Source organism: Amblyomma maculatum, chromosome 1 (assembly GCF_055883805.1).
Source record: "Amblyomma maculatum isolate TAMU_Amacu chromosome 1, ASM5588380v1, whole genome shotgun sequence".
In the NCBI taxonomy this organism is placed as follows: Eukaryota; Metazoa; Arthropoda; class Arachnida; order Ixodida; family Ixodidae; genus Amblyomma; species Amblyomma maculatum.
This window is the reverse complement of record NC_139344.1, coordinates 376,952,475-376,966,119: the sequence shown is the minus strand read 5'-3', so window position 1 is coordinate 376,966,119 and position 13,645 is coordinate 376,952,475. Positions and strand designations below refer to the sequence as shown.

Below are 13,645 nucleotides of genomic sequence, written 5' to 3'. Positions count from 1 at the left end.
TACATACCATTATCTACATACTATTTTCTTAAAATTGTGTTGTCAAACTAGGCTTAGAAAAGTTGTTAGAAAGGAGTTAGTTTCATTACTAAGCTTCGTATCTGGCACAAAAAATTTAACAATTGCATATGTTTTATTTATTGTCTGAATATGTTTCGCCAATTTATTACTTCATGTAATTAATGCTGCCCTAATTTCTGCAATTCTTATCTTGAAGCAAATTCGTTGTGTGTTTAATAATTTTACTTAGTCAACTTGGAACTCTTAATTGCATGAAAAATCCACTGGCTTACATTTATGGCAGTGCGTAGAGTGCGTCATGTAAAATTTCTGTTTCGATAAATTGCTAAAGTGTGAGCTACTTCATCTCTCCTGTTTAGCATGCAATTACTTCATGTACGCATTACCATTACATGCTGCATTTATCATAATTTCAGCTCATTGGATTGTTAGGTATCAAGTGTGTGAGTGTGAGCTATGTGTTAGTGACATTTTCCATGCTTGTATGTGCTACGGCTCACTTGGAGGGATACCAGTGAAGAGGTATTTGTGTATTTTTGGTACAGGTGGAAATTGATTGAATGCTTGTCTATTTTTCAGGGTCATTAGTCTGTGTGATTTCTGACCACTACCCAGACTTCGACAAATTTCCCGTGCAGTATTGCGACTACCTGCTGTACGTTGACCCCCATGTGCGAGTGAGAAGGAATTCCTTCCGTGATTTCATGGGCGGTACGTTTTCAACCATGGCTTCGTGTGGCACTTTGTTATAACTGCCTTCAGCTGTCTCTTTAGCCAAGCAATACATCTACCAATACATATTCCGACAAAGGAGCTGTTTGGTTGGCTGTCTGAGCAGCATTTTTGCATTTAGATGTTGGAAGGTTATACATTACGAAAAGGATGTAACATGATTTGTCGTGTGCAGGTATAACTTCAGGAGGAAACTAGGGCCCTTACTTGCAATATATTTATCTATTAGTATTAGATGCGGTTGGCTTATATTCCGTGCAGGAAAAAAAAGTGACCATATCCCTGAAAGTTAATCTACCAGTCTATCATAACTCATTTTTGTTACTGTTTCTCTTTAGTGCCTTAGATAGAGGCTCTTTGGGAAAAATTGTTTTGGCTGCATGTAGGTGAAGTAGATTGGCTTTATAATTTTGCAAGTAGATAATCCTTTTTAAATGCTTAGTATTACTTGGCTCATGTGCGTCATGTACAGAATGAGTGTACAAAGAATGTCCGCAGAGGCTGTGTAGCTTGTGTCAAGTATAATAGCCACAAGTGTTGTATTGCTGGATAGCATATGCCAATATTATTGCTCTTCACTAATTAGTTAATTACTATTGATTAGTTAATTGGGATTAAGTTAACCATTACACTACGTCGAGTTATGTATTGTTGTATAGCTTATGTTGAGCATAATAGCACCACACTAATTGGGGTTTTTAAGTAAGATTTGCAAAGAACCCTCAAATCTGACTTACATCCTATGGGAATGTCCACGGATGTCAACCACACCCATTAATATCCGCACTAGGAAGCAGTAGGCGGCACTGATGCACAGCCTTAGCCCTGCTGTTCAAGCAGCAGTAGTGGCCTGGGCCACGGGGGCCACCGGGGCTCGGCCTCCTGGCCGTCGTCATCAGTTAATATTGTCATTAAGTTTAGCTTTATGCTACAATATGAAGCCGCTTAAGAGTATAAAATGTACTGAGCTAATAACTATCTTAATTTGGCATTAATTATTTATTTGAGATTAAAAAATTGAACTTTATTGTATAGCATCAAATGATATATTGTTGAATAGCTTACACTGAGTGCAATTGTACAAAACTGATTGCTGAGCTTAGCTAATAATGTTAATCCTGGTTAACAGTTTCAACTTTGGCTATAATGTCAAGTTATGTACTACTGTCGAAAGGTCTCGATGAGTGGAATCCAGAAACAAACGCTAAACCATGGGAAAACTACATAAAACCGAGCGTTGACTGAGTCTAACTTGGTTCTAAAAACACAATACAGAAGCGAAACAGTAGCGTTTAATGCTACATATTTGCAAAACATAAGGAAACTTAAAGGAAAAAAATTCTGCACTTTAAGCAACCAATTTATTTCCATCACAATGGGAAGCTTCTTGCCCGGTGGAGTCTATTCCATAGCAGTTTTGTCACAAAGTGTGCAGACACCACTGTTTTATGTAATTATAATAATTCGAATTTTCAAGTGTCAAATTAATGAAATTTTAGGGCATTGATTATATAATAAGTGCTGAAATGATGCGCAATGCAAATGTTGTGCAGTAGCTTATCATTTTTCTGTGCATGCCTTCTCTTTTGCCAGACACATTCCAAACTTTTCTGCGCTATGGCTCACGGCCAAGCCTGCAGGCAATCATTGGATTCCTTGTAACAGATGAGACCTGGAAACTTCAACTCTCAGACAGCATAAGCTACGCTGCTGACTTGTCTGCTTGGCTTAAAGAAAAACAACTTAGGAGCCTGGCTTTCATCATGCCGGTTGTGACCGACGCCATTGCAGAACATCTGCTTGTCTTCGCAAATGTGAGTTGCGTACCTGTGCATTATCACCATGTGCAATGTGTCTTTGTTTCAGTTTGCTTTTACGCATTACAGTGTTTGCAATACTTGCTTGCACACCGTATGATGTTGACTTACTGCTACATTAAGGCATCACAGTGGGAAATATAAGCCAGGGAAGATATGAATGAGTTATGCCATCATTTGCTTGATATTGGATCAGTGTTGGACAGTGTATGCTAACATGTTTTCTATTGGGCTATACGGTGCTCTAAACAAGAGCCTAACAGAAGTACTATAGTATTAGGTTTTCAGAGTGCTGGCAATTGCATTTACTAAGCTGTTTCTCGAGAAAAGATGAATATCGCATAATTTGTGTATATAGGCTAGTCAAGCCACCTGAAGAAAAAAAGCCTATAGTGCGTGATTTCATCCACTCAGCCTTCTTTTGCCTTTCCTGTAATAAGTTCACTTTTGTCGCATATATGTGCTTAGTTATGTGGGACATATGTAAAACTATCTGCAGTTTACCAGTGCTCATGCCTGGAAGAGCAATTGCGTTTACAAATACGCTTAGTTGTTTAAGTTAGCAGTTCATTTTGGTACAGCTTTTGTTTTATTGCATAGTGTGGGAAACGCAACTGTCCATAAATTGTTCAGGACTTCATAGAGTTCAACCAAGCAGAAGGTGCCTGAAACTGACATTCTTTGTAGTTACTGCAGTGCATTTTTTCGCTGATGATGTGTAAGCAACCAACTTACAGACAGCTACATTCATTCCGAAAAGAGAAAGCACAAGCTTCGTGTTGTCATGAGCTCATAAATTTTCGAGCACGAAAGGCTTTTGCCGCAACCCCTGACATTCTTTTTCAGACTTGGCTTCGAAACCTTTATTTCTTACTTTGCACTTTGTATTGAAAATTCAATAACCTTGCATCAAAGCCTCTTTCGGAATTTGCCCAATATGACTACTTTACACATTTTTGGTGGAAAAGAAGTTAATTCAGGTTAATTCAGTTAATTTGTGTGCACTAAATTTGGTGCACTGACTTGACACCCTTGCTTTATCTGAAAGCACGTGGAACTAGGTACCTATAGGAATAGATAGTGCGTGCAAGCATCACATGTAGAGGTAAAAGTAATATGAAAAAAGCATGTGGGCCTGTGGCGATGCGAGCCAGTCTCGCTGTTGTGGCTGTTTGTAGACATCGGAGGCATGCCCTGTTGCGCTATCATGTCATCTGCTTTAAAATATGGCGTGAGAGGTGTACATGCCAAAGTGCTCGTCTGGTGTGTTTTCCTCTTTTGGCATCAGAGTCACTGTTTTTCACAGTTCTTAGAACTCTTAGTGCTTTAAATAAAAATTACACGAACGCATCGTTGTTCGCATGTAGGCGCACCTGTAATTTTTGGAACAACCACAGGCATTTATCAACCTGCACTGCTCCTGACAAGCTTCTTCGCTTTCATATTTCCTGTAGCTGCATGTACTTTCAGGATTCATCATTAATGCATAAAAGTCATTTTAGCTTAAAGCAGTGGCAGGCACTGTTGAGAGAAGGTAACTTGTACACTGAACTTGTTTGTGCGACTGAACAACTGCCTTTACTTTTCTTTTTTAGCTGTTGAAGAAGAGTAAACCGGACTTGAAACTTGTTCTGGCTTGTCCAGTGACTGAAAAGACTACTGCCCTGATTCCATTTGTTGAGTAAGTTGAGAAGTATGGGAAAATTGGGAAGAAAATATTTTGCTATTGTCCGCTATTTGAGACATTTTATGTACATGATACCAGGTTAAATTGGGAAGAAAATATTTTGCTATTGTCCGCTATTTGAGACATTTTATGTACATGATACCAGGTTACAGTGTGCAGACAAGATAATGATAATGTTTTTTCTTTTTTTTTTTAATTCTTCTATCTGCTCTTAGTGATTTTTGATCATTAACACAGGGCGTTTTATCATGGAATCTTAAAATGATAGGTACTTAATTGACATTGCACACTTTGTCTTATTTTCCAACTACTTACAAACTGTCGAAGCAGCCATCATTGGTACTTTGTGAAATCAGGAAAAAAGACTTGCAACATGGTTATGAGTGTTCAAGACAAACATTTTACCGTTAGCTGCTATGTGAGAGCAAAAAATGTTTTGCAGAAGTGGTCTACTTTCTTTTTTCTCGCAAAGTCAGACAGCTGTATGTGAATGTGGACTTGCCAAGAACTGTGGTGAGACTCTGAAATGGACTTCTCGCAGAATACCACTTACATCGACAGCTAAATCAGTACAGAGAGAACAAGCACCTACTTCAGCTTGAACAACCTTTGCAGGCTGAGGTGTTCGAAGCTGAGTTTGTCCCCAAAATTATGCAGCGAGTTTTAGGAGCCCTTTTCTAGTGTGTGCGTTGATTCCTAATAAAGCTGGGCCGGGAAAATGCTTGTAACCATTCTTGTCCACCGGTTGGTGGACAAGAATGATTTGAACCAACCACCTGGGTCAGAAGACCAAGCCTTTAGGCCACCGTTTACCTTCCACAGTCTTCCTCTTTCCTGTTCTCTAAATGGGGAGAGAATTTTGCCACCTGCCAGCTGAGGCAGGTGCACTGGAGACACTGTCATCACCAGCGTGAAACTGAGGAATAAGCTAATAAAGCAGTTGGGGATTGTCCTGCACATATATTGAGGTGCTTGCTAAGAGTGGATTGTTTCGTAGCAGTCAGTCATTAATAATTGAATTCAGGTATTTTCTAAATGCTCATGTTTGTGCATACTTTATTTTGTGTGCATGTTTGACAGGAAGACACTGAAGACACTGAAGACACTGAAGAGCTCCTCGGCTGCTTACAGGGAACCCACACTCGGGTTTTGCTGCGCGATGGCATCACCAAATTTCTGGTTTGATAGCAAAATGTGGGGATATCAGTGCACGTTAAAGATCCCCAGGTGGTTGAAATTACTCCGTAGCCTTCCACTAGGGCTCCCCTTTCTCCTTCCACTTTCACTCTCACCTTCCTCCCTTCACTTATGGTGGGGTTCAGGTGTCCACAGGATAAGTGTGACAGATACTATGCCTCTCTTTTCTTGTTAATCAATTTGTGAAATGTTGGGACAGTACTGGAGCAGATGCTCTGCTAGCTTCCTAGGCACGCACGACAAACGAGTTGTGCCTGGCTGTTTTTTTTTTTGCGATACAAAAATGCTTCCACCAAAGCAGAATAGAGGTACAAAGTAGTGCTGTGTCGTGGGCTGCTTGCTACATCTGCGCATGAAATGCTGAGAGACGAGACCTACGTGGTAAACTATACAGACTACTTTGTCTGCTTCTCCACAAGCCCTGTTTTCCAACCAAGGGGTCTCGTTCTTGAGACATCTGGCATTCTTTCTGGAAATGAAAATAGCCAAATTCGCCCTTCTTCGTAAGCTTAGAAATGTTTCCAGTTGACCAAGATGGCTGTGAGTGGTATTGAAAGAGTACAGTGGTTGAATTCCACGCCTAGAAATTGAACGAAATAGAGGTTTCTCCTGTGTCCTGCTCTCTGCATGTGACTTGTTTTGCAGATTTTCTATGCACTCCCCTTGCTTTGTTCTGAAACAAACCAAATCAACAGATATTGTGCATGCGGCATCTGCGGCTCGCATGTGTGAATGTGCTCTATATGACACCCACCTATTCATTTTCACAATGATCGGGAAAATATTGAGGAACTAAGCCTTTTGATTGGAAAGCACGCCTTGCTGAGAAGCTTGCTGACACATTTCCACAAGTTAGCCAATAACGAAAATATGTCGCAAGAGGAATACCCCAGCTCACCTGTGGCTCGACACCACTCGCACGGAACACCCCATTTGCATCACAGGTTTCGTGGGTGCAAACCAAATATTTTAAATGAAGCGCAACCATTACATAAAACGGAAAATAAAGCTGAGCTTGAATTTCACCTGCCTTCTGAGCCAGCGAGCTGGTTACGTCCCCTCCAGCGCACAGAGCACGCAGGTCCCAAACATTACCTTGCTTTTAAGTGTACTAGCATTTATTCCCACGCATAAACACCTCTTTTACTTTATTTACTTATTATTCGACTGCAAAATTTGCTTTAGCAAGTTCACGATATAATAAACCACCCTGTATACACATTGCTTGCATGTTACAAAATAAAATAATGATCAGCTAGTATGCCGCTTTATTTCACTGTAGAGGTAATACTTTTGCATATTTTAAACAAATTAAATACGACAATGTAATTACATAGCGGACTTACCTCAATTACCTGCACTATGTTTTCGCTCATGCGGGAAACGAATCTCACGGTTAGTAGTGACTCATTGCCATCAATCGTCTGCTTTACAGTGTAGACATGAGCAAAAAGTTTCTTGCTTTTGATGAAGTTTGCGTCATGAACATCCATGGTAGTCTCTCTAGTCTCCAAGGCAGAATGCAAGCGGTGCATTGTTTCGCACCTGAGCGAGCGCATACACGTTTGAAAGAAAGCGTGCAGCACGCGTGGCAAAAGCAGCGAGCGAAACCGTTAGCGTCCCAGTTTGTGCTTTTCTGTCACAGATGGCGCTACATATTGGAGGCCATAAGAGCCATTTGGTTTCTCTAAAGATAAAAAGATGGAAATTCTTTGCTTTATAATAAATGGAGAGCATTCTGCCATTTTAGTGCTGGTGTAAATATGTGTACCTGATTTTGTCTTGTTGTTTGTAGCACTGTGGACATGCTAATATTCATGACTCATCGCAAGTCACCAGAGTCCCCATGCAGGATAACACTGCCATCCACACGATCTATATTGCAAGATGAGAACAGTGACCTGGTGAGTATGCTTTTGACTGGTTTCTCGTGGAAGAAAACAGATTCCTAGTATAAACCTTGTTAAGCATTCAGAACTGTCCTCATTTGCATGCAAGTCTTCATGACATAAGTTTTGTGGTTCTTAAACTTACTATACGAGCCAATTATACGCAGAAAAATACAGAATCTAAATGCAGACCTTTATTGTCAAGAAGAATTAGTATTAACAAAAAATTTGCATCGGAAGGTTTGAACTACTGTTTGTTTTAGTGGAATTTTATTCTACGCGAAGGTGGATGCTTTTGCTTTTCAAGGAAGGCTTGAAAAGTGTAGTCTTACTGATTGCAATTTAAAATTAGATATATGCATAGGGTAAAGGCATTTTCATTATTAAGTAACTTTCTGTAACGCATCTCACTCCAGTTGTGGATTGGCTGATTTGCAATTGTGTGTATATTTTTTTCTTCTCTGTATTGTCGAGAGAAACTGTTGTACAAGCAGGACTGATGTAATCATTCAATAGTCACGTGTGTTTTTCTAGGCGGGATCGTCTCTCTTTATGCAAGCCTTTGGCAACAAGGAGCATCAGCCGTTGATGTGTTTTTCGCTGAACTTTGCAACACTCAAGTTCACTGTCAAAGACAACAGAACTGAGTTTGGTGCTCCGTGTGAACAAGAAACCTGGGTCAACTACTATGAAGTAAGGAAGAGTGATGTGGGGTCGAGGCTGCCTGCTCCAGGAGTCTTCTTTCCTTTCAGACATGTCCTCGGGCCGGCGTGTATGAGGGCTTCTTCACTGGATACAAGACCATGGTGCAGTTTTCTGAGAGGACAGTTTGGACTTACGAAGATGAGCACACAGTTTCTTGGAAAGTAAGTGCACGGACCTTCCTACAGTTAAACTTTGACGTGGCCTCCTACAATTAATTCCACATAGAATATTCCGTATTTGGTGTTGCAAGGGAATTATGTGCTTGCACTCTCCTGTGCATTTGTGATTTGTGATTTGTGATGAGGACATGGGTGATTCAGCAACTGTGTCTCTAACATAAATTTTATCAAACTTCTTTCTCAACTTCTTAAACAAAAGCCAGTAGACGTATACTAAGCCATAGATTTCAGAAATAAGGTGGGGGATTGATAGCTTTATGTGGCAGTGTGCACTAAGTTGCAAACTTCTTGTAGTAAGGCATGCCTTGAAAATTTGTTTTAATCAAGAAGTCTCCTTCTTCCTTGACATTGTAATAATGAAACATGTCAGTTACGTCAAAAATGGCTTTAATAATGAATCTTGAGAATATAGCACATTTGTGAGAAAATAATAAACCTTGAGTGGGGACAGTATTCTGCTCTTCATAAAATAGCATATATGTAGCTCTGAGCAAAGTTGTGCTTTTTTCTTGACATTCTTGCAACCCTGTCCGCCCAAACAAGTCAGTGTGAGAAGTGCCATGAAGTTGGCAGCAAAGAACTCACACACCTTTGTGAGAACGCATGTGATACTGGCAGCTATCAAAAGATTGCTGCATATGCTCAAACATAATTTCTTCTTTACTTTAAATTGCTTGTTTCAGAGCACACCTCATGCTAAATTTAGACTGTAATATAAATATTTTTCTTGCTACTAACACCTATTGCTGGCTTGTCCATCAGGCTGCTAAACTGCTAGAATAAACTAACTTCTTGAAAGCCTTGGACCACAGGGGTGGATTGCACAGTGGTGAGAAAGAGTTTGAAGCCCTGAGGAATAGAGGCGGAAAAAGCTGTAAACAGCAGCAAAGCAGCACCAAACACACAGCAGCAAAGCAAGAAATAAAGGCGCGGCAGCACATGGTAATGCGCGGGTGGATTTCCACGGAATATTGCAGGTTCTTTATTCTTATCTCGTGGGACTTAAAATTTTCTACTGCAGAAAATAAGGGCCTTCAGCATGGTTGTTTTATCTTGTTCAGTTACCTATAGCAGAAAAGATACAGTGGAATTCATTTTCACATTGTAGCCCTGCCGCGGTGGTGCAGTGGTTAGGGCGCTCGACTGCTGCGCCTAAGGATGCGGGATCGAATCCCAGCCGTGGTAGCCGCCTTTTGATGGAGACCAAAAACAACGCGCCTGTGTGCTGTGCATTGTCAGTGCACGTTAAAGATCCCCAGGCAGTCAAAATTTCCACAGCCCTCCACTACAGTGTTTCTCATAGTCCAAGTCGCTTTGCGACATTAAACTCAACCAAACTGTTCCCACCTTGGTTTTATAGAGTTTTTCACCTGCTGCCAGTGGTTGCCGAGATGCAGTGAAGGAATTCCTTGCTCACTCGTGTTCTCACAGAAGTGTCAGATTGTGCTCGCTGCAATAGTGCAGCCATTACTTGCGCAGTGTTTTCATTCTTACGCACTGTAGGGTGTGTATACATTGAACGTGCTAGTAAAGAATGAATGCGCCAGAGTAGAGGTACCCGCAAAATGCATTCTAAAAAGACGTGAGGGAGCAGATTTCTTGCTGTAGGCACTGTTCTATCTATGGCGCATAATACACGTGATCAGGTTTTGGGACCCACTACACCTTTTTTCATATTTGCTGCTTTGCCTTGAGTCCTGGTTCTATTAGCAGCCCAATCCTGATCTGGGGTTTTTCCTTCATGCTTCTGGCATTCGGCTTTCACGCATTGTTTCCAGAGTCTCACATTAATGCCAATGTGATATGTTTTCAATGGGGTTATATAAATATTGAAAATTCTTAATATGAAGCAAGTATGTTTACAGAATTATTCACTTCATATTTGATTGGGGATATTGATATTTGGGAGTTTTTGCACTTCAAGAAATATTTAAATATTCTGCTGTGATCGAATTTCACACAGACTTTCACACACACACACACACACACACACACACACACAAAAAAAGAGCAGTACTAATGCATCACTTCGTCATTTATCATGTGGACCAATCACGTTTCATCTTACCTCATACTGAAATTTAGCTCATGTGCTTTTCCACATATTGCGTGGTGTTCTCCAAAGATATCTACCACCTACTTTGAACAATGAAGGAGTGAAAGCGCTATCTTGTAAACTTGGTGCAACTAGAAAAAACAAATTGCTGTAAGTGGTTTACTCCTAACTTCTTCTTCATTTTTTGTTTTGCCACTGCAGCTGCTCTCCTATCTGCAGTCCAACCCATTGACATGCGTAGCTGCTTTCAACCTCGACTATGAAGACCGGAGGGGCGTTTGTCGGCAGCCTTACTCCAGGCTTGCCAGGCTCAGCAACGCTCTTGGTAGGGTTGATCTGTGAACGAGCTTAGAATGGAAAATATATAAAAAACAAAAAATGTGGTCATTCACAATGTGCTTGTGTTTCTTACTTGTTCTTGGGCGTATATGTTAGCCTCCCTGATTTTGCTGTTTAATTAAGTCAGTGCAGTACTGCAAGCAAAAATTTGTTGTTGCTTTTAGACAAAGTCTACACTGAAGACTCTTATAAAGGTAAACTCATTTTCCTGCATCTATCTAGATTTCTTTGTGTTGCATTATAAACTAAAGTTGAAATTTCTTGTTTTTGCTATTGTTTTAGCTGTCAAATACTTCAAGGACACACCTGGTAAGGTACTTCTTTTTACCTTATCATAGGTCTTAATACAAATAAGGGGACTCGCTGTGTTCAATTCAGATAAGTGATTATTTACTTAAAGGAACGTTGAATGGAATTTGCATAGTGGTGGGTAGAGCCTAACGGTTTGGCTTTCTGGAAGATAAGTTATTTTTACTTTAGTTTCTAGAGGAGAATATGCTACTTTAGCAGAACAAGCATGTGAGTGTAGCCACTGTATGTGGAGTGTAATACTTGCAGTCAAGCCCACTGCACCCAATATTGCAATGAATCCGGGTGCTTCTGTGGCGGGGACTTCACTGACCAGTCGGCATACCACGAAAGTGACTAAGCCTGCTGACCGAGGACGTGTTGGAAGCCCAACTAAGAGTGGTGAGCTCAGTAACATTTATGAGAGTGCATTTTGCCATTAATTCGGTCCTTGTTGTGCCAAGTATTACAAGAGATGACAGTGAAAACGACTGAAATATATTTTGAAGTTCATCTCAATTGCAGACTAAAAACAAACCAAAATAAATTTAAAACTAAAATGGGGTAACAGCAGCCAGAGCCAGTTTCATACCTTCTGCATAGTGCTCATTTTTCCGAGTACTGATTATAGCTTGGCATCTGTTTTCTTACTGTGTGGGTGCTGTGCAATCTTCAAATGAAACATTGCAGTGTCAAATTGAATGTAATAAATGAGCTAATTTAATGTAATAGGAGTCCCGTATCTTTCTGAAAACCTTTGCGAGCCTGTCATATTTATGTTAATCCTGTTTTTCGTAGTTCACTGTTACAAAGGTGGGGGTTATATAGGGCTTTCCTTTTCCCTTTTAGGCTCATTGGTCTGCATCCTATCAACTGCTCCAGAAGAGTTCCCATATGACCTGTGCACACATCTGATCTTCAGTGACATCACCTATGATACAATAAAGAATGTTATCAAAGCTGTGAAAGGTGAGTGTTATGCAACAGCAGTGGTTGATGTTGTATTAGTCAGTTTAGAGCTCGCTACTTGAAATTTAATGATACATAAAAAAGACCATTATCACTAAGCTACATGTGGTATTTGGTATTATGCTACTGAATAAATACATATGTTGGTGTTCTGAAATTTAGAATGGGCAGAAATGCAGCTGTACAAGACAAATAGACGAATGGAGATTTCATGGTTCTCACTTTTCAAGAAACTTATTGTTTCCAGGAAAGCACGGAATAGTGCGAAAAAGAAATCATCCTTTGCATGTTGTGGTAATGTTGCAAATGGCTCATGGTAAATTATATGAGCTGACAGCACCTTCTGGCCCGAAAAACTGACTCTGCCCTTATACCTATTGCACTTTTCAGTATGCAAGGTTTTACCGTGAGGAATTTAATAAGCATGCATGTGACGTTGTTCTGTAAAGATTGTTGGGCTATCTTACCACTGTACCACCTTGCTGCATGGGAGGTAATGACATGGAGCATTACTTGGTTGTATTTTTTTCGTTTTGTTTTGTGCCTTAGCTTAATGGGAGGTAATGTAATCATACTTCTAGTCTCAAGATCTCTATAACGTATTTATCCACGCTAGCAGAATGTAATCAGAGAGAGTCTCTATATATGCATTGCATATTACTCTGAAACCATAGTGGCTAAAAGATTGGTATTAGCAGCTGTCTGTGAAGGCATTTAATAAATATTCACTCTTGACAATGTCTGTGGGCACCGAGGAGGTGTATTGAGTTTCACACTTCTGGGAAAACTGCACAATTTTTCTCTACCCATAGCGGCCGAACTCCTGGCATTCTTGCGCCTGGCGAGACGGTCGCCGGCTGTCACCGCAGTGTTGGTGGAGGACATCGTGGGAAATGGCCTTTTGGGACCTTCCAATGCTAGCGTTGTTGGACGCTTTGCACAGAGCTTGAGCAGGTGGCTACGCGAACGGGGAATTCAAGGGGCGGCCCTGTTTTCATCCCTCTATGCTGATATCAAGGCCTACGATTATCTTGTCTTGGTAGGGCAAATGACTTTCATTGATTGATTGTTGTCTAGCCCATCTTGTCACACTGCATTGTGACTTTGCTTACAGACTGTGTGGCGTCATTTTCAAGATAAGGCTTCGTCAAGGCTCAGGCTCATAGGAGGTATCTACTTTGAGCACTTCAAGTCTGCCTCTTCTCTGGAATCGCTGAGCAGGTGTGTGGGGCTTTGCTTTTACATTTTTATTTGTCTCAATGTGCTCTTTTGACTTAAACTGTGTGCCTGGTGAAATATGAGAGCCATGGCCTGCTTTAGGGATGGAGGGAAAGAGTGCAGTATCTCTCACAATACTCTGCAGACACCTTAACCGAGCCATAAGGAAAAGGAAGAAGGTGGTTGTGAAAATAGAGAGAAATAGGTGCCGTAGTAGAGGGCTTCAGACCACCACGCGATTCAGGCTTTCGCCTCATTGCACTTTAGTGGTCAAAAGTGCCCCCTATGGCATTTATTAAGCTGGCACCATAGAATAAACTACTGTGTGCAAAAGCCATGTCTTTACTTTCAAGCCAAATCTAAGCATAGCTATGCAGATTGCTTTCGCGTAACTCCAGTTTTAACCACAAGCTAAACCACGGCTAATTTTTGTTTTCCCTATGTGCTGTATACTTTCCCTCATGGCTGCAGGGCCTACTTAAAGGTGGCTTCCCTTGAGTGCTGCAAAGCGTAAAGCGTGGTGGTAAAGTCATTTAAAAAAAACAAAA

The 13,645-nt window shown here is 40.7% G+C and overlaps 1 protein-coding gene across 1 annotated transcript in view; it reads left to right on the top strand.

Annotated features, from left to right (window-relative positions):
* The window catches only part of LOC146208308 (uncharacterized), a 182,586-nt gene that overhangs the window by 71,499 nt on the left and 97,442 nt on the right, over positions 1-13,645 (top strand). Inside the window, exons 60-70 of the mRNA XM_084578330.1 lie at positions 601-732; positions 2,347-2,567; positions 4,166-4,251; positions 7,250-7,358; positions 7,878-8,036; positions 8,096-8,209; positions 10,485-10,623; positions 11,088-11,312; positions 11,760-11,879; positions 12,692-12,918; positions 12,994-13,100. Of these exons, the coding sequence (XP_084434456.1) occupies positions 601-732; positions 2,347-2,567; positions 4,166-4,251; positions 7,250-7,358; positions 7,878-8,036; positions 8,096-8,209; positions 10,485-10,623; positions 11,088-11,312; positions 11,760-11,879; positions 12,692-12,918; positions 12,994-13,100 (1,639 nt within the window). The remainder of the gene's footprint in view (positions 1-600; positions 733-2,346; positions 2,568-4,165; positions 4,252-7,249; positions 7,359-7,877; positions 8,037-8,095; positions 8,210-10,484; positions 10,624-11,087; positions 11,313-11,759; positions 11,880-12,691; positions 12,919-12,993; positions 13,101-13,645) is intronic.